General features: G+C 50.9%; 1 protein-coding gene across 1 annotated transcript in view; it reads left to right on the top strand.

The window, feature by feature from the left end:
- Positions 1 to 21,380, top strand: part of LOC107114891 — a 66,362-nt gene extending 44,982 nt beyond the window's left edge. Inside the window, exons 3-8 of the mRNA XM_015416497.1 lie at positions 4,449 to 4,610; positions 9,453 to 9,642; positions 12,224 to 12,375; positions 15,168 to 15,194; positions 17,824 to 17,942; positions 21,104 to 21,380. Coding sequence (XP_015271983.1) covers positions 4,449 to 4,610; positions 9,453 to 9,642; positions 12,224 to 12,375; positions 15,168 to 15,194; positions 17,824 to 17,942; positions 21,104 to 21,200 — 747 coding nt within the window. The 3' untranslated portion in view covers positions 21,201 to 21,380. The remainder of the gene's footprint in view (positions 1 to 4,448; positions 4,611 to 9,452; positions 9,643 to 12,223; positions 12,376 to 15,167; positions 15,195 to 17,823; positions 17,943 to 21,103) is intronic.
- The last annotated feature ends 5,200 nt before the right edge of the window (positions 21,381 to 26,580 follow it).

Raw genomic sequence — 26,580 nt, 5'->3', positions numbered from 1 at the left:
GGCAACCTGATGCACTAGTTGATTTTTGAAGAGGGCAGCCTTGGCATTTTCCGTACCGGGACAGGAATTCCTGGAAGAATCCGTGGCCTTAAAGTGAGTCGGGAGCGGGCTTGTCTGATTACCCAAGAGAAACATTCTGTTCTCTCAACATCAATTGCATTTGGCCTCAGGTATGTCAAAAATGAAATTACACACCGGCCTGACTCCCGATAAGGAATACGGCCATCAGTCAGGATGGACAAGGATAGTTTCAGCTCAAGGACTGGGCGGTGGAAGAACAGGGGGGGCCTCTTCACCTCCGGATTTGCCGGGGGGGGGCGAGAATCACAAAGGCCAGATGTGGCCAGAGGACGGTGGAACGGACATTCGGCCCGGTGGCCCTTCCGGGTCCTTCTGAACACCAGGGCAGGTCTGCTAGCTTGCTTCCTGCAAACACCGTGCCGTGATAAGAGCTTTCTCCACACTGTGCATCATTCTATAAACCTCTGTGTGCCACAGGGGTCCCCGAGCCTTTCCTCCTAAACCGTTCCAACCCCTTGATCCTTCTTTTGCACCTTTCCCAGCTTAAAGGTAAAGATAAAGGTTCCCTTGCTCGAAAGCCAGTCGAATCCGACTCTAGGGTTGCGGTGCTCATCTCCGTTTCCAAGCCGAAGAGCCAGCGCTGTCCGAAGACGTTTCCGTGGTCATGTGGCCGGCATGACTAAACACCGAGGCGCACGGAACGCTGCTACCTTCCCAGTGAAGTGGTACCTATTTATCTACTTGCAATTTCTTGCTTTCGAACTGCTAGGTTGGCAGGAGCTGGAACACTCCGTCATGCGGCACACTCGGGTCTCGAACTGCTGAACTACTGACCTTCCACAGCCTGCAGTTCAGTGTATTAACCACTTGAGCCACCGCACCTCCTTTTCCCAGCTTACAGTATCCTTTTTTTTATTTTAGATGGGGTGACTGGAACTGTATGCGCTTTCTTTTTAAAGGCGTTTTGGACACCCACCCATTTTGTTTCCATCCCAATCCCTTCATCCCTGGCATCGAACCTTCCCTGTTCACCACAGCCACAGACGGAGCTGTCGTTTCCACAACCTCAAGATCTCTTTTGCGGTCAGCTGTATAAGCCAGGCACCATCAGTTAGGGTTACCAGCCTCCAGGTGGGGCCTGGAGATTTCCTGGAATCACAACTGATCTCCAGACTGCAGCGTTTAGTTCCCCTGGAGAAAAAGGCGGCTTTGGAGGTTGGGCTCTGTGCCATCGTACCCTGTGGAGTTCCTTCCTCTCCCCAAACCCTGCCCTCCCCTGGCTCGACTCCCAAATCTCCAGGAATTTCCCAACCTGGTGTCTGTATGCAAAGCTGAAGTTCTGTCAGGGTCCATCTCTATACTTTCCTGCATTATTGAACCTCGTTTGCCGTGCTGGACGGGAACCTTGCGGCCCCTTAAAAGACTCGACACGCATTCATTTTTGGTGCAATAGACTGAAGACACTTTGCAATTATTCTCCATGTTGTTTTCCCGCTCACTTAATTTGCAGAGATTCTCTTGGAGTACTTGGCAACCTGCTGTGGTTTCCACTGTCCCGAATAAAAAACAGAATAATAGAGTTGGAAGGGACCTCCAGAGTCATCTAGTCCAACCCCCTGCACAATGCAGGAAATTCACAAATACCTCCCCTCCACACCCAAAAGATGACAAAAACCCCTCCTGGATCCCTGGCCAAACTGGCCTGGAGAAGAATTGCTTCCTGACCCCCTAAGTGGCGATCGGCATTTCCCTGGGTGTGTAAGAAAGGGCCACGAGAACTGAGCACTGATGCAGCCCTTCCTGCCCTCCCTCTCAGGATCTGCTGTTATCAGAGCAGGATCAGTTCCCACCCAAGCAACCCATGTAAGTGCTTGGGTTGCTACACTGGCATGGGGCAACAACATGGCATTTGGAACAGGAGGCCAGAAAGGAAGAAGAAGAAGAAGAGAAGAGATTGGATTTATACTCCGCCCTTCACTACCCAAAGGTGTCTCAAAGCGGCTTACAAACTCCTTTCCCTTCCCCTCCCCACAACAGACACCCTGGGAGGGAGGTGGGGCTGAGAGAGCTCTTGACAGAAACGGCTCTTTGTCAAGGACAGCTCTTATCAGAACTACGGCTTGCCCAAGGTCATCCAGCAGGTGCAAGTGGAGGAGTGGGGAATCAAACCCGGTTCTCCCAGATTAGAGTCCGCGCACTTAAGAAGAAGAAGAAGAAGAAGAGATTGGATTTATACCCCGTCCTTCACTACCCAAAGGTGTCTCAGAGCGGCTTACAAACTCCTTTCCCTTCCCCTCCCCACAACGGACACCCTGTGAGGCGGGTGGGGCTGAGAGAGCTCTGACAGAAACTGCTCTTTTTCAAGTACAGCTCTTGTCAGAACTAGGGCTTGCCCAAGGTCATCCAGCCAGGTGCAAGTGGAGGAGTGGGGAATCAAACCCGGTTCACCCAGATTAGAGTCCGTGCACTTCACCACTACACCAAACCGCCAGTCGTTGCCTTCCTCTAGACCTGCATGGCGTAGTGGTTAGAGGAATAATAATTAAATATTGTCTTACGGTATTGTGTGTAGAATAGCCAAGAGGTCCTAAGATTGTCTGGTAGTCAGAAGTGCTAGCTTTTTTAGTGTTATGCACCACTAGGTGGTGAGCTAGACTTGTTTTCAAGGCAAGAGATGTAGCAGAGGTGGTTTGGCCATTACCTGCCTCTGCGTTGCAGCCCTGGTATTCCTTGGAGGCCGCCCTTCCAAATACTAGCCAAGGCTAGCCCTGCTCAACTTCCGAGATCTGATGGGATCAGGCTAGCCTGAGCTGTCTAGGGTAGTGGTTAGAGTGTTGGACTCGGATCTGGGAGACCCAGGTTCGAATCCTTGTTCTGCCATGGAAGCTCGCTGGGTGACCTTGGGCCACTCACAGGGTTCTTGTTGTGATTATACATTGGAGGAGAGGAGAAGGACGTAAGCCTCTTTGGGTCCCCTTGGGGGGAGAAATGTGGGCTAAAAATGGAATAAATGAATAGGGATGGTAGAATATGTGGAGCCAGCCCTTTTGTAAAGGTAAAGGTAAAGGTTCCCTTGCTCGAAAGCCAGTCGAGTCCGACTCTAGGGTTGTGGTGCTCATCTCCGTTTCCAAGCCGAAGAGCCAGCGCTGTCTGAAGACGTTTCCGTGGCCATGTGGCCGGCATGACTAAACACCAAGGCGCACGGAATGCTGTTCCCTTCCCACCGAAGCGGTACCTATTGATCTACTTGCAATTTCTTGCTTTCGAACTGCTAGGTTGGCAGGAGCTGGAACTAGAGACGGGAGCTCACTCCGTCTTGCGGCACACTCGGGTCTCGAACTGCCGAACTACCGACCTTCCGCAGCCTGCAGTTCAGCGTCTTAACCACTTGAGCCACCGCAGCTCCTTCTTGATTTTTGTAGCTCTGTCACTAAATTACTTTGGTCATGGAATGTGGATCATTTGTTCTGTTGTTTGGCTTTTCAACTTGGTCCAGAAACTCTGCTTGTCTCCTGGAAAGCAGATTCCTACTTGAGTGAGAAGTGCCCTTAAACCTTCTGTCGGCCATCTCCCACGGCAGTCTAGACGTAGGTGACTGGTTTGCTAAGAATTTTGAGATCCAGGTTTATATTCCAAGCAATTCTCGGCTGTACGAAAGTTTTTATAAATGCCATGTCAACTTTGAGCGTCTTGACATTTTGCTTCAAATCCTCATGTATTGTTTAGCTTTCTGGTCTGTTAAGGGCTTCCCTGCCTGCCCCTCCAATAACAGAAACACAGGAAAGAGTCAACCGGTTGGCATTTCCGCAAAAATGCAAACTCTGGTGGGAAAGGAGCCCGGGTGAGCTTCCGGCTTTTGTCCTGGTGCAAGATGATCTTTAGAGCTGTTTTCTTTTGTTTTGAAAGTTTTACACGTGCATTACAATGTACTTTAAGAAAGAACCTTCTCTCACCCCCCCCCTTACCTGGTTTTGGACCCACATAAAACTTGACAAAGGCAGCCAGTGAGGAAAAGGGCCTTGCTAAGGGTATGGTGGCGTTGCCAGCCTCCAGGTGGGGCCTGGAGATCTCCCGGAAGCACAACCGATTTCTAGATGGCAGAGATCAGTTCCCCTGGAGAAAATGGTTGTTTTGGTGGGCGGCCGGGCAGCGGGTTGGGGGGCTGGAACGTGGGGGGAACCCCGCCCCCCTCGGGGGAGGGGTTTGGCCACCCTTCCTGGGCCACCCAGAGCACTGTATTAAAAACGTCGAACCTCTCTGGACGACTTTTGCAATAGATAGTTGAGCCTACCTGTTGAATCGGGGCTCCTCTCCACTGTGCTAGTTTCAACCGGGCCACGTTAAGCGGCTCCGATTCCTTCTCCTTCCCTTGCTGCTCCTGGTTGCGTCTGTGCCCTAATTTCTGTGGGGTGGGGTTCTCGTTGCAGGTGAACCAAGGGAACGCCAAGGCTCTGGGCTCGGGCCTGGGATACCTGGAGCACATCTGCCAGCTCATTGAGAAAATCGGGCAGCTGCAAGAACACAACCTGCGCCTACAGAAGCAAGTCTGCGGCTTGCAGAAGGAGCAGAAGATGAACCAGCTTAAAGAGGTACCGAAGGATAAGAGCCCCCCCACCGCCCGACTGTGTAACATTCTTATGTCATGAGAGCCAGTTTGGTGTGGTGGTTAAGTGCTGGGACTCTAATCTGGGAGAACCGGGTCCGATTCCCCACTCCTCCACTTGCAGCTGCTGGATGACCTTGGGCAAGCCATCGTTCTGTCAGAGCTGTTCTCTCAAGGGCTGTTCTGGAAAGAGCTCTTTCTCAGCCCCACCCACCTCACAGGGAGTCTGTTGTGGGGAGGGGAAGGGAAAGGAGATTGTAAGCCGCTCTGAGACTCTGAGTGAAGGGCAAGGTATACATCCAATAAATCCAATATCATCATCTTCTTCATCATCATCGTCATCATCATCATTATCATCCTTGCCTGTACCACCCCCTGAGCTCCTGTCTCCTCTCACATTTGTTGTTGTTGTTGTTGTTCAGTCGCACAGTCGAGTCTGACTCTTTGCGATCCCATGGACCACATCACGCCAGGCCTTCCTGTCTTCCGCCGTCCTCTGATTCCGATGTCCCAAGATGCCGATGTTCAGTCTTGCCATCTCATTTTTGACCACATCCAACTTACCTTGATTCCTAGATCTTACCCTCCAGGTTCCTGTGCAGTATTGTTCTTTGCCAGCCCAGTGTGCCAGCCGCCTCATCTCAGATGGCAAGGAGCAGGGCTATTTTTGGGCAGGAACGCACAGGAACGGAGTTCTGGCTGGCTCCTGAGTTGGCCACGCCCAGCAGGAACTCATTAGCATAATAGGCCACACCCAACAGCAGGGATTCATTAGGATTGGCTACATTAGGGGTGTGTGGCCTAACATGCAAAGGAGCTCCCGCTACAAAAAAAGGCCCTGGGTTTTGACAACAAACAAGGTAAACAGAATAAGAAGCAAATGGTGGGTGTGGCTGGATGACCACACTTCTGGCAACATGGGGGTGCGGCCTAATATGCTAATGAGCTGTGCTGTCAGGGGTGTGACCTAATATGCTAATGAGTTCCTGCTGTTGGGTGTGGCCTATTATGCTAATGAGTTCCTGCTGGGCTTTTTCTACAAAAAGAGCCCTGGCCAAGGAGACCTGAAGCCGGCCCCCCAGAAGAGGACTGTGGTGGTCGGGCGGGCTCAGAAGGGAACAGGTGGTCCTTTAGGTATGTTGATCCCAAACCATACAGGGCTTTGACTTAAATGAGGCGATGGTTTCCCCTCGGACTGCAGGTCTTAAATTAGCTCAGTATTCTTAGGAAGACATGTCCGCCAATGAGTGCTGTGCAGACCTTTTACCCGTGGATACCTGCAGATCTCTTGCATCTCGTAGCCTTTGGGATCGACGGCTTACGATTATTTCCTTTCACACAAGTGTTAACACACACATGCACAAATGGCCAGTTTCTGCCACAATAAATCTGCTCGTCTTTCCGAGGCACAAGACTTTCTTTCTTGTCTTGACTGCAACAATTACCCCAATGGAATCTGACATAATGATAGGTAATTATCTTCTAAGACCATTTCCTCAACAAACTCTCGGGGCAGTAGACAGGAGGAATTTAGCAAGGCTTTGGAGAACGATACCAGGAAAGCCGGTAGGACAAGCTGTGCAAAAGATTGAGCTGTGGATAGGAAAAACCCCTGGTGCGAATCTTATCTTGGACTTTTCCGGACGCGATTCTGATGACTGGTGATCTGTTCTGAATGGATTCACCACACTATATGAGGTAGCTTTGAGAAGCGCCCCTAGCACCACCAAAGCCTCCCTTCTGCAATCATTTATGAGCAAAGACACGGCCAAACTCAATTAGACAAACTGTTTTCATGTATATACTTGCAGGAATTGCTCTAGAACGAGATCACACACCCGTAGATATAAGGCACCTCGTGGCTTTTCTGGAGGACTGCAAACAGGGCCGGCTCCAGGTTTTTTTGCACACTAGGGGAGGCTACCTTCTGGTGCCCCCCCCCCCGTGTGCCCACCAATTTTCAAACATAAATGCATTTTAGGAAGAACCCTTTAGTGGTTTGAAAGCCCACAATCCCAGTGTCTTGCTCCTGATCTGGTTCTACAGTAACAATTAGCACAGTAATACAATCAATAAAGGAGCTGCGGTGGCTCAAGTGGTTAAGACGCTGAACGGCAGGCTGTGGAAGGTCGGTAGTTCAGCAGTTCGAGACCCGGGTGCCGCAAGACGGAGTGAGCTCCCGTCTCTAGTTCCAGCTCCTGCCAACCTAGCAGTTCGAAAGCAAGGAATTGCAAGTAGATAAATAGGGACCACTTCGGTGGGAAGGGAACAGCGTTCCGTGCGCCTTGGTGTTTAGTCATGCCGGCCACATGACCACGGAAACGTCTTCGGACAGCGCTGGCTCTTCGGCTTTGAAACAGAGATGAGCATCGGAACCCTAGAGTCGGACTCGACTGGCTTTTGAGCAAGGGAACCTTTACCTTTACCTTTTTACAATCAATAAACATTAAAACACCAATGAATCAATAACAGGGCCATTAACAAAGCCAGGAGTTCCTGGCTTCCTCCAGTGTCTGGAGTCTAAACAGGAATAAGGTGGCGGGGCAGTGAAGGCAGGTGCGCCAGGAGTCCCACCCCCACCAGCTGGTCGGAGGCGCAGGGGCGAGAGGACGGCCTGCGATTGCAAAGCCAAGCACCGCCACCAGTGGCCACAGGCAGGGCCGGCTCCAGGCTGCTCCCCACGGCACCGCGGGACCCCCCTGTGTCTTTGCATGCCCAGCGGCGGCAATTGCAATTCCTTGCAGAGCGTTGCAAACTCCCAGCCACCGCCTTGCTTTGCCGGGGGGGGGGGGGTTTTCCCAGGCTTTTTTCTGCTCCAGAGCGGGTCCCTGGGCCCCGTTCCAAAGCAGGTTGCAATCCGCGACCCCCCCCCACAAAGTCCAGTAACATCTTAGAGACCCACAAGATTTCCGCGGTATAAGCTGTCAAGAGTCAAAGTTCGCTTCATCAGATACAAGTTGGAATGGAGATCCCTGAGTCCTTATCTCCCACTCAGAAGGTGGGAGGGGTGATGCAGAGAAGGGGCTCGGGATACACAGGTATGAGGCATATTTTGATCATCTTGACTAGAGCAGAGGGGAAATGCTTGGGGACAGAAAACTAGCATCTGTAGTGAGATAAGAATCTGGTGTCCCTATTTGGCCCTGGGGGTCCATTGTTTGGAATCTGTGAATGAACGCAAGTTCATCAATTTCCCCTTGAAGCTCCTGTGTTTGAGGACTTTTATTTATGTGTATTTTATTGTATTGTGGGTTCATTGTAACTTGGTTTTAATGATACGTTTTTGTTCGGTTTTAATTCACTAGCATCATGATTTTTAAGATGTGTTTTTATTATGAATGTTTTCAATCTGTTAGCCAGGGAGGAGCGGCAGAGAGGAGGGGTATACATTTTGTAAATAAATACATAAATAAAAATAACACTTTGTGAATGAGGCCCAGTTCCAAGATGACTTAAAATTTACTCTGGACAGCGGGATTCTCTGGGATCTCTTTTGCACAGGAGAGGCGTGGAAGCCCACACCACAATGCTTGGGCAAACAACTGAAAATTAAAGGCACCGCCACTTAAATCTGACGTCCCATCAAGAAGAATTCAAGATTGTGTTGCCTTTTCTCGTCTTCTGCAGAAGCAATATGGTTACCGAGTTGAAAAGTTCTTTCCATTATTCTTTTTTTGTTGTGTTTATTCCACTCAAGATCAGGACAGAATAGCTGCCGACACAAAAATATGTATCGGGTTCCTTTCAGGAGTAATTCCATAATCTGATTCATTCCTTGGGTACTTTAGAACAAACATTCTTGCATTTTCAGTTTATCAACAGGAGGATACGCCAGTCGGCATTCAGCTGTTTTGTGCAAATTTTGGCTGTAGACAGGGCTATTTTTGGGCAGGAACGCACAGGAACGGAGTTCCGGCTTGCTCCTAAGTTGGCCACGCCCAGCAGGAACTTATTGACATAATAGGCCACACCCAACAGCAGGAACTCATTAGGATTGGCTACATGAGGGGTGTGTGGCCTAACATGCAAAGGAGTTCCTGCTACAAAAAAAGGCCCTGGGTTTTGACCACAAACAAGGTAAACAGAATAAGAAGGGAAAGGTGGGTGTGGCTGGATGACCAGACTTCTGGTAACACAGGTGTGTGGCCTCATAGGCTAATGAGCTGTGCTGTCGGGGGTGTGGCCTAATATGCTAATATGTTTCTGCTGTTGGGTGTGGCCAATTATGCTAATGAGTTCCTGCTGGGCTTTTTCTACAAAAAATGCCCTGGCTGTAGAGAGTCATAACAAAGATTTAATGTGGAAAGTGACCTCCAGAGCAGAATCTTGGTATCTCTTCAAGATGACATTATTCAGATGTATTAGTTGCAGAAGTACTAATGCAGACATGCAGGGAGTAGATGCAAACGGCCTAGGAGTTGCCAGGTCTGGGTTGGGAAATTCCTGGAGATTTGGGGGTGGAGCCAGGGGAAGGCGGGGGTTTGAGGAGAGGTGGGACCTCAACAGCGTACAGTGCCGCAGAGCCCACCCTCCAAACCAGCCAGTTTTTCCAGGAGAACTGATCTCTGTAGTCCGGAGACCAGTTATAATTTTGGGAGCTCCCCAGGCCTCCCCTGGAAGTTGGCAACAGTAAAAGATTTGGGGTGGAGCTTCTGTTCCCTGGATTCCTCAACCGTGTTAGACACGTTCGTTTTGGCTTGACAGGTCTTGGGGCCGAGGCTGCCCATCTCTCCCCTGGAATGCTAGCAATGCGTCTGTGATAACTCGTGGCGCCAGTTTCTCCTTCTGACAACCGCCCCGCATCTCTCTGCTCTCTCTCCTGGTGTAGGAGTATTTTCTACAGCAGTGTTCCTGCAGCGCTGCTGCCAGCGTCTTGCTCGGCTCGCACCAGGAGGTGAAGAATGTCTTTGCTGGGAAGAGCAGACCGCACAGCCTCTTGGCCCAGAACGGAAACGCGTCCGACCTCTCTAGCATTCCAGAAACAGGAGCCGGCAGAGAAAACCCAGGCCGCTGGAAAGGTGCGTGGCTGCCTTTTTGGACAAACGGACTTCACTGGAAATGCACACTCTCCGTGCGACAGGCCCTGAATCGCTTCTCTCTCCCATGCTCACACACTCACTCCAATGACAGTCCCTCCAAGAATAACTAGAGAGACACGAAAGCTTATACCCAAAAGTTTATATGCACACAAAAGCTTATACACCCAGAACTAAACTCTGTTGGCCTTAAAAGGGGCCACTGGACTCAAACTCTGTTCTGTTGCTTCAGGTCAACCCCTGGATCTTTCTTCTGAGCAGGGGTCATTTCCTGCCGGAGCGCACAGGAGCGGAGCTCTGGCAGTAAAGAGCCCAGGGGGCGGGCACCTGCAACAAGCCCCACCCCCTGCCCCCAGCAGCCCTCAGGCAGAGCAAGAAGCAGCCAGGGAAGTTGCAGAGATCCCGCCCCCCAGATAGCAATCCAAAACAGTCCAGTGGCACCTTTAAGGACAAGGTTTATTCAGGTACAAGCTCTCCCTCCTCTGCGAGGGCAGATCTGCGCATCCCCCCCCCATATCTAGCAATCCAAAAGAGTCCAGTGGAGCCAGAGCAGTGGGTGGTTCCTTCTGACACACTTCCGGTGACGTCAGGGGGTTTGGCACACGCAAATAAGTTATGCTAATAAGTTATGCTAATGAGCTCCTGCACCTCTTTTTCTACAAAATGACCCCTGCTTCTGAGCAAACACACTGAAAAGCGTGTCTGACAGTGTGGCTGTTGCATAATTTTGGTGGGCGGGGAGAATAAAGCCCTCTATTGAAAGCTGTGGGGAAGCATAGTTTTTAATTCAGTTCCTAGCAGATTGAGAAGGGGGCAGAGCTTTCCCCAGTAGTCAAGGGGAGGCGTGTGGAACTGTTTTGTTTTATTTACCAAAAATGGTATTTCCGTTTGAGGTCGTTCTCATTTCATCCGTTCATTCCTAATCCCTTCCTCCCCCTTGCCGTCCCGCATCCTGACACCGGACCCCGGGGACCCCCACCTCCAGCCTTCCCTGGGATGACATGACCCAGGGCAGTGGTTCCCAACTAGGGTTGCCAACTCCAGGTTGGGAAATTCCTGGAGATTTGGGGGCGGAGCCTGAGAAAAGCAGAGTTAAGTGGGGAGAGCGGCCTCGCTAGGGTACAATGCCATAGAGTCCACCCTCCAAGTTTGCCAGTTTTCTCCGGGAGAACTGATCTCTGTAGTCAGAGATCTGTTGTAATTTTGGGATCAACCCTATTCCCTATTCCTGGGGTGGCGTGGAATGATTGCAAGTCTGCCATTCAGGGTTGCCAGGTCTGGGTGGGGAAATACCTGGAGACTTTGGGGGGGGTGGAGCCTGGGGAGGGCGGGGCTTGGGGGAGGGGAGGGACCCTAGTAGAGTATAAAGCCAGAGAATCCACCCTCCAAAGCAGCCATTTTCTGCAGGGGAACTGATATTGGAGATCTCCAGGTGCCACCTGGAGTTCGGCAACCCTACTGCCAATCCACGTGCATACCGAGCATTAACATTTTGATCTTTCTGTCGTCATGTATTTTTTTCAGTCGATGGATACTAATAACATAGCTACTATCGGGGGGGGGGGTGTGTGTTAAATTTTTTAATGGAAAAGAGTAAGGGTCCAGGAGCAGCTTACAGACTAACAAATTCTGTGGTAGGATAGGAACTTTCGTGAGTCACCGCTCACTTCTTCAGGTTGTTCGAGAAGGGTAGCCGTGTTAGTTTGGTGCAGTGGTTAAGTGCGTGGACTCTAATCTGGGAGAACCGGGTTTGATTCCCCACTCCTCCACTCGCAGCTGCTGGATGACCTTGGGCAAGCCATGGATCTGGCACAGCTGTTCTTGAAGAAGAGCAGTTTCTGTCAAGAGCTCTCTCAGCCCCGCCTACCTCACAGGGTCTCTGTTGTGGGGAGGGGAAGGGAAAGGAGTTTGTAAGCCGCTCTGAGACTCCCTTGGGTAGTGAAGGGCAGGGTATAAATCCAATCTCTTCTTCTTCTAAACCATCGTTTTGCCTTTACTTATGTGGACCTGCCAACCTAGTAGTTCGAAAGCAAGAAATTGCAAGTAGATAAATAGGTACCCCTTCGGTGGGAAGGTAACAGCGTTCCGTGCGCCTTGGGGTTTAGTCATGCCGGCCACATGACCACGGAAACATCTTCGGACAGCGCTGGCTCTTCGGCTTTGAAACGGAGATGAGCACCGCAACCCTAGAGTCGGAGTCGACTTGCTTTCGAGCAAGGGAGACCTTTACCTTTACCTATGTGGGTCGATCAGTATATCTGCATCTAATCTGCCTGTCTGCCTGTCAAAAAACTATCGATCACTTGGTGTTTGGTAATATATAAGCTAAGAGATGCTTCCCGGAAACAATATTAGAGGGAGCATGAATCTGCTCTTTACTGCCGGAGCGCCGCTCCCGTGCGCTCCGGCAGAAAATGAGCCCTGGGCGTCAGGCAATTCCACTGGGTGGGAGCCTCAAACAGAGATCCCTTGTAGCCTCCGAAGGGACCAGTCGATGGGATGGCTAAGAGAATGCTGTGCCGTGTTCTGCTTCTCGTGGTTAACTCTCCGCTTGTGCTTGCAGAGGGAGACGCGTATGTGGATCTGGGTCACTACCAGCTGTTAATGGGGTTAAAGCTGCCAAATGGAAGAAGAAGTGGCGAGGCGGGGCATGGAGAAGGTTGTAGCACAATCGATGGTCAAGCTAATCTCCCAAAGGAGCCACACCTGAAAAGGGTAAGTGACGCACACACACAAGAGTATAAGCTTCCATGGAAGCAAGCCCCGTTTGTCAGGTGCAAGAAAAAGCTTGAGTCCCCGGGAACTGCACAGAAAATTAGGTTTTTTTAAAAAGGTCTTTGTTTTTATGGCAGCAGTGAATAAGCCATCGTACTGACAATAACACCATTAAAAAATGTCCGGACGTTTTCACAGGGGGAAAAAAAATTAAAATCCGTTATGATCGTTCAGCATATCTCAAAATAAAACCACCCGACAATCCAAACGGCTGATGGTCCAGAGCGGAGCAGCCAGTGTGCAGTTCAGCCCTGCTTACATCAACACCTGCCTCATCGTCGTCATCTTTATCTTTACCACAGCAGCAGCAAACTTTGAAATTTATCCTTATCTGCCAGCAGCAATCCTGATTTATCCTGGTCTCTCCTTCCTGGGACATGAGACGTGCTGGTCCTTAGAAACTGCGTATGCTCAGCCTCAAATCTCCGGCACTGGAACGGGAGAAATCCTCAACGGACCGACAGTCCCTGGGGCAAACTCCTGGAATCCCGCTGAAGCGGCCTTCTCAAACAGCAAGCAGTAGACCAGTGATGGCGAACCTTTTAGAGACCGAGTGCCCAAACTACGACCCAAAACCCACTTATTTATCGCAGAGTGCCAACACGGCAATTTAACCTGAATACTGAGGTTTTACTTTATGAAAAAACAACTCAAAAATTAGCTTAAGATGATCCAAACAAAGTAAGGAAAGCAATCCCAACTGCTTTCGTTTACTTAAAATTATTTGGCAGAGAATTCGACACTTTAATGATGGTCTGGGCCTGGCTGGGGCGATGGCACGCGTGCCCACAGAGAGGGCTCTGAGTGCCACCTCTGGCACCCGTGCCATAGGTTCGCCACCACTGCAGTAGACTATCTAAGGCCTGCCTTTAGTGAAAGCCTTTCTGTAGTCATAATTCACCGTATCAGTAAAGTGCGCTGGAAGAGTCAGGGGAGAAAGAAGTAACTGCCCGCAAAGGAGGATTGTGTCCAAGATTCCAACTAGTTCCACATTGCTTTGGGCACTCTGTTCCAGCAATCTTTGTTTTACGAAACGTTTGGCTGAATGGAAGCCAGGGCTCTTTGCTGCAGTGGACTAACCTGGTGATCCCCTGTGGAATTTGAGAGGGGTGTGTGTGTGCGTGCGTGCCTGCACATGCAGATCAGGATGGGAAATGTGTAGAAAAATGAAAGCGCCACTGAGAAAAGGGGAAGCCAGCAAGGGAACTGCAGGTGCTTCATATTTGACACAGTCCCCAAGGAAGGCCCAGGAAGGAGATTTTACCGTGGACCCTTCAACATTTCCATCTGTGAAATTGAGTCTGAAACCAGCACGAGCTGCCTGTCAAGCCTGGAATACGATGTCCTGGCAGAAAGAACTGGCGGATGGGCCGAATGTTGGGGATGGGTCTGAATTAGAGGTCACCTGCTTGGAATGTGCCAACCCAGATCTCAGACACCTGTGAATGGCTTTTATGCGTCAATCCAAAAGGCAAAAAAAGAGAAAAGGGATGTTTCAGGTCAGCGTCGCAGATAGAGTGTCGGGCTAAGTTCCTGGGGGACCTGGGTTCAAATCCTCACTTCCACCATGGAAGCTCGCTGGGTAGCCTTGGACCCATCACAGACTGTTGGCCTGGCCTCCCTCACAGGGTGGGTTGGTGTGAGAAAATGGAGGAGGCAAGAAAGATGTTCTAAGCGGCTTTGTGTCCCAGCTGGGGAGAAAAGTGAGACATAAATAAATAAATGCATGCATCATCCTGTGTAGCATAATAAATGCTGGCTGCAGCTGGTTTCAGGCTGTGCTGTTGGTATTCCAGAGGCCGCGGTGGCTCAGAGGTTAAGACGCTGAAGCTGCAGACCAGAAGGTCTGTAGTTCGGCAGTTCGAGACCCGAGTGCTGCATGACAGAGTGAGCTCTTGTCTCTGGTCCCAGCTCCTGCCAACCTAGCAGTCTGAAAGCAAGAAATTGCAAATAGATAAATAGGTACCACTTTGGTGGGAAGGTAACGGCATTCCGTGCGCCTCGACGTCCAGTCATGCCAGCCACATGACCACGGAAAGGTCTTCGGACAGCACTGGCTCTTCGGCTTGGAAATGGAGATAAGCACTGCCCCCTAGAGTCAGATTCGACTGGCTTTCAAGCAAGGGAAACCCTCACCTTTACCTTTACTTTGGTATTCCAAGAAGAAGGCAATTGGAAACATAAGAGCCGGTGGTAGTCTAATGTTCCTCTGATACTAGAGAGGCCCCTTAAAAGCCTGCAGACTGAGAAAAACAGGGCAGTCCTTATTCATCTTAAAATGATATGGCATGGACATTTGAAACTGATCCCAGGCATCCATCCTACCCCATATTAATGATCAAGATGGGCAGCTGTGTTAGTCTGTCTGTAGCAGTAGAAAAGAGCAAGAGTCCAGGAGCACCTGAAAGACTAACAGCAGGGTAGGAGCTTTCGTGAGTCAGGGCTGACTTCTTCAGATACAGCTAGAATGGGAGTCCATCTGTCCTATCTATTGGAAGGCGTAGTGATTTCAGATGCTGAATGACATTAGTAGGCAAATGACAATAGCAGGGGTGATTGGATTTAGGTGAGCTATGCAGAGGAGTAATAGGCGTGGAGAAATCAGCATAGATAATGAGACAGGAAACCTAGGTCTGGGTTCAATCCAGGTGGATGCATTGTCTTGAGCTTCACAATCAGTCGCAATCCAGCAGTTGATAATTGATGTTTTCCCCCCCTCTTGTCATGTCTAGGGCTCGGACATCAGCAGAAGTGCCTCGGTAAGTAATTCATATGTCAAATATATCCACACAGAAAAGCTGCCCTTTTCTCTCGCCCAGTTGCCTTTGCCCCTTCTCTGCACACACCCCCATGGTCAAAATGGCAAACGACTTGATCGTGAGCTGTTTGGAGCGACAGTCGGACCGATTTCCCACTAGCCGCTGCTCTGTCCTCGCTCTTCCTTCCCCCCTCCCATTCTACATGTCAGTTTCCCACTACTTGCTGTGGGACAAAATGCGGTTGTGCAGCAAGTAGTGGGAAATTGACACGTAGAATCGGGGGGGGGGGGGGGGGAGGAAGAACGAGGACGGAGCAGCGGCTGGTTGTTCCAAGGGCCAATGCCTCCCTGCAGGCAACTAAGGCGCTCATGTCCCACGAATTAGACCCCAAGGGATATTCAAGGGGGATAATCATGTTGGTCTGAAGCACCAGAACAAAGTTCCGAGTCCAGTCAGGCACCTTGAAGACCAACAAAGTTATATTCAAGGGATGAGCTTTTGTGTGCACGCTTATCGTCAGGGGTCATTTCCTGCCGGAGCGCACAGGAGCGGAGCTCTGGCAGTAAAGAGCCCAGGGGGCGGGCACATGCAACAAGCCCCGCCCCCTGCTCCCAGCAGCCCTGGGCTATGAGGAGCAAGAAGCAGGCAGGTAAGTTGCAGTGGGTGTTGCCTTCTGACACACTTCCGGTGATGTCAGGGGGTGTGGCATATGCAGATAGGTTATCCTAATTGGTTATGCTAATGAGCCCCTGCGCCTCTTTTTCTACTAAATGACCGCTGCTTATTGTGGTATCTGAGGGAGTGTTCGCGCACACAAGAGCTTACACCTTAAATAAAACTTTGCTGGTCTTAAAAGGTGCCCAACTGGACTCGAGTTTTGCTCAGCCCCAAGGCACAAAGAGTCCGCTGCCAGCTGCCCAGGGGTGGTGTGATTTCCCATGAGATGGGAGGTGCCAGGTGGACAGCGGTGGCGTTCGGCAGTTCCGGTCTCTGTGCAGTTCTGTCGAGTGCCTCTGGGTAGCCGTGTTAGAACAAAACAGCACCAAAGCCCGGGGGCACCTTGAAGACCAGCCACCTCCATTTCAACATGGGCTTTCAAAATCTTTCTGGGTGCTCCAGAATGCTCCCAAAAGCCCCTATTGAAATAAATGTGGTTACTCCTGGACTTTGTTTTGATTACGGTCCGCTTGAGACAGGAAAACTCCAGAAACAGAGTTGGTTGTGCTGTTCTCCTTTGGCTGAGCCAACTGCAAAATCATTGCTGGGCTGAGATTTCTCCCGGTTGCTGCAAAATCTTCTTACGTTGCAGTCAATGTTCCCTCTAAGCTGTGGAGTCTTGTGAGCCAAAAATTCTGCTTTGTGAGCTCCTGGCATTAAAGTTGTGAGCAAGCAATTTGGTTAACTGCATAAGTCAGTTTGCCTTGGAGTTATCCTTCCTGAGCTATGACAAAAACCTGTGAGCTGGAGGCTAAAAAACCGTGAGCTAGCTCACACTAACTCAGCTTAGAGGGAACATTGGCTTGCAGTTCCTCGTAATCTTTCACCCGCCATTATTTTCCCTGGCCCCTGGAAGCAGTTCTCAGAGTTGTGGGGCGCCTGCCACATTCCCTCCTCAAAGCTGCTCTCCTGTCTGAAGGAAACTGGCTGCAAAGCGGCTGCCTTGAACATTTTGTGAGAAAGGGCAGAGCGCCACTTTTCAGGCAGGCGTGGTACCTCCGGGAAGAACACGTGTGCCTGGGACATCTTGTTTAAGAGAGGGGCCGTGGCTCAGTGGCAGAGCCTGTGCTTTGCATGGAGAAGGTTCCAGGTTCACTCCCCGGGCTCTCCAGTCCTTTCTACCAGGCAGGAGGGGATGGGAAAGACCTTTCTCTGCCGGAGATCCTGGACAGCCGCTGCCAGTCTGAGTAGGCAACACTGACCTTGATGGACTGATTTGGCATAAGCAGGTGTCATTTCATAGAAAAAGAGGTGCAGGCGCTCATTAGCATAACTCATTTGCATATGCCACACCCCCTGACATCACCGGACGTGTGTCAGAAGGTAACACCCACCGCTCAGGCTCCACTGGACTGTTTTGGATTGGTCGCGCAGGGGGGGGGGGGAACGTGCAGATTTGTCCTCACAGGGGAGGGAGAGCTTGTACCTGAATCAAACTTGGTCTTAAAGGTGCTACTGGACTGTTTTGGGCTTTTTTTGGGGGGGGCTCTGCAACTGACCTGGCTGCTTCTTGCTCTGACTGAGGGCTGCTGGGAGCAGGGGGTGGGGCTTGTTGCATGTGCCCGCCAATGTTCCCTCTAAGCTGTGGAGTCTCCTGAGCAAAAATTCTACTCTGTGAGCTACTGGCATTAAAATTGTGAGCGAGCGATTTGGCTACTGCATAAGTTAGCTTGCTCTGGAGCCATCCTTCCTGAGCTAAGATAAAAATGTGTGAGCCGGAGGCTAAAAAACTGTGAGCTAGCTCACACTAACTCAGCTTAGAGGGAACACTGGTGCCCGCCCCCTGGGCTCTTTACTGCCGGAGCTCCGCTCCTGTGTGCTCCTGCAGAAAATGACCCCTGGGTATAAGGCAGCTTCGTGCGTTCTCCTCATGTTGCAGCACTGGAATTGTGTCTTTGCGCCTGTCCTGCAGGGCGAGAGTCACGCCTGGGGAAGAATGAGAGACCTCGTGCGGAAGACCAGGGGGCGCCACCAGAGCAGGCTGGGTCTGGCTTCGGCGGCCTTGAAAAGGTCCTGCCCTCAGCTCTATAGGTGAGCATTCTAGGACTGGAGTGTTCACCTGAGCCGCTGGCCAGGTGGTGGGTGGGTGGTGAAGAATTCTGGGGAGGCCATCTCGGTGACACACTGTCAAGGAAGCCGGTGAGCTCCAGGGGCTGGATTTGTGGACCTGGACTCGGGTCTCCTGAGTCCACCCAGCTTCAAAGTTCTGCCCCACCAAGGAATCCGTAGGCATCTCTCCTTATATATAATTGAATAGTGGGTGCCAAAGTTCTAATTCTAAAATGCACTCCCTTAGTGTATGGCTGATGGCACTGCTCCTCAGCATATATCGCCACCAATCAGAAGGCAAAGCCCGGGTCCCGCCCACACCACAACTGCTGCGACAACCTGGTCTTTTGCATATGGAAGCTGATTGGACTTCACTCCATTCCACACCTCAAACTCCCCCCCCCGCAAGGCAGTTGGAATTTTCAGTTGCATAACATACCTCATAGGGGAGAGGAGAATGGGTAACAATGGTTACCACTCTCCAGGTGAGGGCTACAGATAACTCAAACATACAAATGCTCTTCAGGTAGCAGAGATCAGTCCCTCTGGAGAAAACAGTGAACTCTGTCATTAAACCCTGCTGAGGTCGCCACAGGAAACTGACACTGTTTGCCCAAAGCCAGAGCAGTCTCCCAGAGCCTCTTTCTAGATCCCGTTGTATTTATTTCCGCAACGGGCATTATTTCTAGTCTTGGATAATTCAGTAGCTACCTCTCCCACAAAACTGGCTTATTAACTTTGCATGCGGATGCAGGGGTCATTTCGTAGAAAAAGAGGTGCAGGAGCTCATTAGCATAACTCATTAGCATAACTTATTGGCATATGCAACACCCCCTGACATCACCGGAAGTGTGTCAGAAGGCAACACTGGACTGTTCTGGATTGCTAGCTATTGGGGGGGGGGGGAACGTGCAGATCTGTCCTCGCAGAGGAGGGAGAGCTTGTACCTGATGTGTTTGGTGTAGTGGTTGTGCACGGACTCTAATCTGGGAGGACCGGGTTTGATTCCCCACTCCTCCACTTGCAGCAGTGGCTATCAGCCACAAGGTATAGATAGATCTGCCCTCACAGAGGAGGGAGAGCTTGTACCTGAAGGTGGGCTGGGGGGGCACTCTGCAACTTACCTGGCTGCTTCTTGCTCCTCGTGGCCTGACTGAGGGCTGCTGGGGGCAGGGGGCGGGGCTTGTTGCATGTGCCCGCCCCCTGGGCTCCTTACTGCCGGAGCTCCACTCTTGTGCGCTCCCGCAGGAAATGACCCCTGTGCCGCAGCCAAATCACTTGCTCACAACTTTAATGCCAGTAGCTCACAAAGTAGAATTTTTGTTCACAAGAGTCTACAGCTTACAGGGAGCTTTGCTTGTTGGTGCCCTGGAGCGCAGCTGAACATGCCTGGCCGGGGCCAGAGAAGGCAGCTGCCTGCCTCCTGGCTTGGCCTGGCCTACTTGCTGCTGGATGACGATGCAGCGAGTGTCTCGTGGAAGCCAGAGAAGGAGGCTTCTCCCCGCACCTTTCCTGTTCGCCGCCTGCCCAGGCTGCTTTTGAGCCCAGCCTGGCCGCCGCTGCTGCTGCCGTTTGCGCTGCCCACATTTTTGTCTCAGCTCAGGAAGGAGGGCTCCAGAGCAAACTGATTTATGCAGCAGCCAAATCGCTCACTCATAGCTTTAATGCCAGTAGCTCACAAAGTAGAATTTCTGCTCACAAGACTCCGCAGCTTAGAGGGAGCATTGCTGGCAACCCTATGGAATGCCCCATGACACTCATGGCGGCGGGGGGGGGGGCAGGCCCAAATCTCAGCACATGTTTCCCTGCGTTTCTGTCCTCTCCAGCTGTTCTCGCTGAGGGGGCCTCTTTTGATCTCCTCTCAGGGCTTTGGGTTCCTTTCAGTTGCGAAAACAATAGCAGGAAGCCGGCCTGGGCTGGCCCAGTTTTCTTTTCCAGCTGCAAAACTAATGAAAAAGTCCCTGCAGCTGCAGCTGGCGCTCCACAGACTCCCATGTGCGGACAGATCTATTTGGCTTATTATTTATGTGCCCCGGGCCACGTGGGAGCCAGGGCAAGTGAGTGATCCAGCAGCTGCTCACCCAAATGGAAACTGACGGACACCTGCAGCCCGCTCCTGGAATCTACCTGGCAGAGTCCCCAGCGGCAGAAGCACAGGGGCGGGCTCACAGCATGGAAAAACCCCAACAAACAACCAGCTGTTCTCCCCTCGCCCAGAGCCAGAGCCAGAGCCAGAAACTGAGCTCCCTCTTGGGACACACAGCGGTGTTGGGGGAAGCCGTCCCACAGGGTAGCCTCCCATCCGACAGGTCACCGCTGAGCCCCAGGTCCAGACCGAGTTAGCATCACATCTCTTGTTATTGCTATGGTGCTTCTTTATTTATTTATTTATCGTTGTCCCAACTGTCCCACCAATCAAAGAAGCTTATCCGGTGGGCACATAAGAAAGGGTCTTGTCAGTGGCAGCCCCTCACTTTCAGTCTTTAAGAAGCAGCTGACGGCAGCTGACAGCAGTTTTATTGGCTCGGGAAAGATGGCTCCAGAGCAAACTAATTTATGCAGCAGCAGGGGTCATTTCGTAGAAAAAGAGGTGCAGGAGCTCATTAGCATAACTTATTTGCATCAATCATTTGCATATGCCACACCCCCGGATTGCATATGCCATCACCGGAATTCTGTCAGAAGGCTCCATTGGACTGTTTTGGGTTGCTAGCTATTGGGGGGGGACCATGCAGATCTGTCCTCACAGAGGAGGGAGAGCTTGTACCTGAATAAAACTTGGTCTTAAAGGTGCCACTCGACTGTTTTGGATCGCTAGCTATTGGGGGGGGGGGACACGCAGATCTGTCCTCGCAGAGGAGGGAGAGCTTGTACCTGAATAAAACTTGGTATTAAAGGTGCCACTGGACTGTTTTGGACCGGGGGGGGGGGCTCTGCAGCTTACCTGGCTGCCTCTTGCTCTGACTGAGGGCTGCTGGGAGCAGGGGTGGGGCTTGTTGCATGTGCCCGCCCCCTGGGCTCTTTACTGCCGGAGTTCCGCTCCTGTGCGCTCCGGCAGGAAATGACCCCTGTGAATCCATGCCATGCTTTTGACGCTGCAAAATGTTAATGGCATCTTTCCCCCTCCCCCCATGTGTATTCAGGCCTGACATCGCGACTTCGGATCTGAGCAAAGCGGAGAGGAACTCCATGATCGCTTTGGGACCGGGCTCGAGGAACGAAAGTGCTTGGCCTTTCTGACTGGAGGGGCTGGTGGGAACGGAGCCACCCCGGGGTGTGTGAGGAGAACGTCCCCCTGCCCAGGTGCTCTGTGGTCTCCTGACCCCACCCATTTGGCTGCCTCTTGGACGTTGGTCTTCAAGGTGCCACCGGACTTGGATTTTGTCCTGTTGTTTAGACCACCATGGCCACCCACCTGAAGCATCCTGGGCAGTTGAAGGAAAGAGGAGAGCCTCTGCTAAAGACCTCGGCCTCCTCCGAGGACTCATTCATGGCACACTTATGGACCGAGGAGCTGCGGTGAACGAAGGAGGTCGTTCAGAATCACCTCTTGTCGCGAGCGGAAGAGGGAAGGAGAGGAGCAGGATTTCCCAAAGACTCCCGGAGACAACGGCTCAGAACCCATCTTTTGGTAATCGGTTTTTACTGCCAAATGAGTCGCTAGTCTATGCAGCGGCCGACTCAGATGCGATAGGATCCCTTTCGTGTAATGCCGGCGATGAAGACGCAAACCAAAGACATTTACCGACACCTTTTGTATTCTGTGCAGTTCTGTTTCAGAGATGAGGCAGCGTGCGCTTGGAAGGTTAACTCCCGTTAAGGACGGACGGCTCTGTGCCTAATTGGCAGAGGGAGGGAAAGGAATTAACGAGGACCCTGAGAACGGTGTCTCTTTTGTGACTTTAAAATGTGTATGTCCACAAACATTGTTGGTTGACAAAAGTTACTGATCTCAGGAGGAGAGTGGGGTTAGGCAGTTCTAGAGAAATCCAGTGAGAATTCTGTAGCGCCTGAAAGACCCACAGTGTCAGGTGAACGAATTGTGACCTCAACATACAGGTGCACATGAGTGTATGCATACCCTCACAGGTACAGACTGAGCACTGCAATCAATGGCCACCATGTTCCCTCTAAGCTGAGTGAGTATGAGCTAGCTCACATTTTTTTAACCTCCGGCTCACAATTTTTTGTCTTAGCTCAGGCGGGATGGCTCCAGAGCAGACTAACTTATGCAGCAGCCAAATCGCTCGCTCACAACTTTGACGCCAGTGGCTCACAGAGTAGAGGTTTTGCTCACAAGACTCCACAGCTTAGAGGGAACATTGGCCCACCACTTATTGGCATTCATCTTTCAGGGCTTGTACTGATCTCCCTTTTTAGGAGATCCAGTTTGGTGTCGTGGTGAAGTGCGCGGACTGTAATCTGGGAGAACCAGGTTTGATTCCCCACTCCTCCACTTGCACCTGGCTGGATGACCTTGGGCAAGCCGTAGGTCTGATAAGAGCTGTCCTTGAAAAAGAGCAGTCTCTGTCAGAGCTCTCTCAGCCCCACCTACCTCACAGGCAGTGTTCCCTCTAAGCTGAGTTAGTGTGAGCTAGCTCACAGTTTTTTAGCCTCCGGCTCACACATTTTTGTCTCAGCTCAGGAAGGAGGGCTCCAGAGCAAACTAATGCATGCAGTAGCCCAATCACTCGCTCACAACTTTAATGCCAGTAGCTCACAAAGTAGAATTTCTGCTCACAAGACCCCACAGCTTAGAGGGAGCATTGCTCACAGGGTGTCTGTTGTGGGGAGGGGAAGGGATAGGAGTTTGTAAGCCGCTCTGAGACACCTTTGGGTAGTGGAGGGCCATGGGGTATAAATCCAATCTCTTCTCTCCTTCTAGGAGCAACAGAAGTCGCTTTCCTCTTAGTGCTCCCTTTGTGCCAGCTCTGATCCTGTGGCTGGAACATAACAGTGTGCTCTAAATGTCATGGTAAAGGGAAGACACTTGCTGGTGCGTTGGTGGTAGTGGGCCAGCCTATTCGTTTCTTTAAAGGATCAAAATAGCCAGTTGTGTTGGGCAGAGGTGAAAGGACAGAGAGAGAGAGAGAGGCAGAGAGACGATGAGGTGAGAGGAAACGGAAGGTAGAGAAGGTTCTGGAACGGCAAGCGTTGCCGCAGGAGAGGAGCTGCTTTGCTTGAACTTGCCACTTTTCCTGGGACCATGAATGCCTCAGCACTAGAGAAAGGAAACTGCTTGTCCTGGAAAATAACCCCCCCAACCCGCAAAAGCCCCCAACTACAGTACAGACATTATTCAATAGGAGTTAAGACAGTCAACAGTGTCATTTTGACGCAAGCTTAACGGAAGCGGAGGGTGTTCTGACAACCCCACATTGGGAGACAACTTGTGATCTATTGTATCCCCATAAAAAGGAATCCCGCCAGGCCTTCCTGTCTTCCGCCGTCCTCTGAAGTTGGCTCAACTTCCTGTTCGTTGCATCTATGACACTGTCTAACCATCTCATCCTTTGCCGTCCCCGTCTTCTTTGACCTTCAATCTTTCCCAGCATCAGGGTCTTCTCCAGTGAGTGCTCCCTTCTCATTGGGTGGCCAAAGTATTTGAGCTTCAGTTTCAGTATCTGGCCTTCCAGGGAACAGTCAGGGTGGATTTCTTTTAGGATTGACTGATTTGATCTCCTTGCAGTCCAAGGGACTCTCAAGAGTATTCTCCAGCACCATAGTTCAAAAGAATCTATTCTTCAGCGCTTGACCTTCCTTATAGTCCAACTTTGGTGTGGTGTAAATAGACCTAAATCGATTTTTTTTCTGGGGAAATAAATCCCATTTCTTACTTTCTTGCCAGTGTGTTTAGGATTGCATCTATAAAGCACATCCTTGGAAGCGATTGGAGAAGTCTCAGGTTGCATTCCCAGTAATTCACTGAGTTAAAAACAACAACAAAAACCCCTGTAGGAGTCAAAGTTTGATATATCAAACAGGAATTTTGCTTAGCTTCTTCTCAGCTAAGACATATCAGAAGAGCCCCTGCTGGGTCAGACCAGGGAGGGTCCCTCTAGTCCAGCATCCTGTCTCACACAGGGGCAAACCAGTCCCTCTGGAGGGCCAGCAACAGGGCAGAGAGGCCGAGGACTTCCCTTGATGTTGCCTCCTGGCTTTGGGATCCAGAGGTTTAGTGCCTTTGAATGTGGAGGTTCTCCGTCACCATGGCCACTGTTAGACCTCTCCTCCAGACTTGGGATTCTACCCGCTCTGCCACACACCAACTCGACTGCTTGACTGCAGGCCGTCCAGGTTACCCTCTGAAGCTGTTCTCTCAGTAGTTCGTTGTAAGGCCTCTCTCCAGCTTTATCCAGCAATGGGAAATGTAACTGGATGTCTTTGTGAACGATTGAAGGTAAAAATTAAAAAGAGGGAAAACCAGCCCGGTTTTGGGTGAGTGTGCACATGCCCAGAATACACCGCAGACTGTTGATACCCCCCCACACACACACCAGGGGTCATTTCGCAGAAAAAGAGGTGCAGGAGCTCATTAGCATAACTCATTAGCATAACTTATTTGCATATGCCACAGCCCCTGACATCACCGGAAGTGTGTCAGAAGGCAACACCCACTGCAACTTATCTATCTGCTTCTTGCTCCTCGTGGCCCGGGGCTGCTGGGAGCAGGGGGCGGGGCTTGTTGCATGTGCCCGCCCCCTGGGCTCTTTACTGCCGGAGCTCCGCTCCTGCCCGCTCCTGCAGGAAATGACCCCTGCCCCCCACACACATGGATACTTGTATGCTATAGGGAGTGTCATACCAAGAGCCACCTTTGCTGCCTTGAAGAAGTCCCTGAGACGGGCACACGGAACCACAGCACGGCATTTGACTTGCAAAAATGTTCTCACAGCCATGTAAGCTGATAAGACATTTGTTAACTCTTATATGCATACCTTTTATAAAATGGACTCGCCTCTTTTTTTACATTATATATGCTCATAAATATATTTATAGAATACATACCATACTGTGTATTAAAATACATGTAAGATGCCTACTGAAAACAGCAAGATGTCTGTCTCCTTATTGCATGCCGTGTGTATTACAGCCTGAAGCGAGGAAGTGAAATTTGCAGGGGTTTTTTTTTGTAGAAAAAGCCCAGCAGAAACTCATTAGCATAACTGGCCACGCCCAACAGCAGGAACTCATTAGCATATTAGGCCACACCCCTGACAGCACAGCTCATTAGCCTATGAGGCCGCACCCCCATGTTACCAGAAGTGTGGTCATCCAGCCACACCCACCTTTGGCTTGTTATTCTGTTTACCTTGTTTGTTGTCCAAACCCAGGGCCTTTTTTTGGAGCAGGAACTCCTTTGCATGTTAGGCCACACACCCCTAATGTAGCCAATCCTAATGAGTTCCTGCTGTTGGGTGTGGCCTATTATGTTAATGAGTTCCTGCTGGGCGTGGCCAACTCGGGAGCCAGCCGGAACTCCGTTCCTGTGCGTTCCTGCCCAAAAATAGCCCTGGAAATTCGTATCGCAAAGTGCCACTCACAAACACACAAATCACTGGGAGATTTCCCCACCCAACCGTACCAGACTGGCAAGCTTGGCTGCTCCAAGAGGAACAGAACCAGCCTTCGGAGCAAGACGTGTTGTCTGGGAAGACCCCGGTAATATTTTTAAAACTGAAAGGCAGCTTTGGAAGAGGAGAACTCAGGCCCCCAAGTTTGTAGGGGGGTGGGCTCCTAGCCGTTGCTCCCTCATCCATTTTTGCTCCAAATTGCTCAGGAAAGTTCCGTGTGTGTTTCTGAGGGAAACATTGTGCATGAGGAACTTTGAAACGGCAAAACAGTGAGGGGGGGGAAAGGGTTAAATATCACCTTCTGCACTTTGATTTCCCATTTTCTAAAGTTGCTTTTCTGAGAGCCAGCTTGGTGTAGTGGTGCCCTGGAGATTTGGGGTGGAGCCTGGGGAGAAGAGGGACCTCAGTGGGGTACAATGTCATAGAGTCCACCACTGTTCCCTCTAAGCTGAGTTAGTGTGAGCTAGCTCTCAGTTTTTCAGCCTCCGGCTCACACATTTTTCTTTCCGCTCAGGAAGGATGGCTCCAGAGCAAACTCATCTATGCAGTAGCCAAATAGCTCGCTCCCAACTTTAATGCCAGGAGCAGGGTATAAACCTAATCTCTTCTTCTTCTTCTCTTGTGTTTAAAAGTGATGCCAGGACGTGCTTTTATACTTGTTAAGAGGTAACATGCAGTTGCCCCTGAATTTTCAGGGGCAACTGCATGTTACCTCTTAACAAGTATAAAAGCACGTCCTGGCATCACTTTTAAACACAAGAGAAGAAGAAGAAGAGATTAGGTTTATACCCTGCTCCTGGCATTAAAGTTGGGAGCGAGCTATTTGGCTACTGCATAGATGAGTTTGCTCTGGAGCCATCCTTCCTGAGCGGAAAGAAAAATGTGTGAGCTGGAGGCTGAAAAAAAATTGTGAGCCAGCTCACACTAACTCAGCTTAGAGGGAACATTGATTGTCAGAGTATTTCCCACCTGAATGTTGGAAGTTTGATAGCCATGCGACACACAGGCACGGATGTGCCTTAGCTCTGTGGAAGTCTGAAAATGGA

This window comes from Gekko japonicus, unplaced genomic scaffold, assembly GCF_001447785.1.
Source record: "Gekko japonicus isolate JY-2015 unplaced genomic scaffold, Gekko_japonicus_V1.1 scaffold2471, whole genome shotgun sequence".
Taxonomy (NCBI): domain Eukaryota; kingdom Metazoa; phylum Chordata; class Lepidosauria; order Squamata; family Gekkonidae; genus Gekko; species Gekko japonicus.
This window is presented reverse-complemented; position numbering and strand designations above follow the sequence as displayed.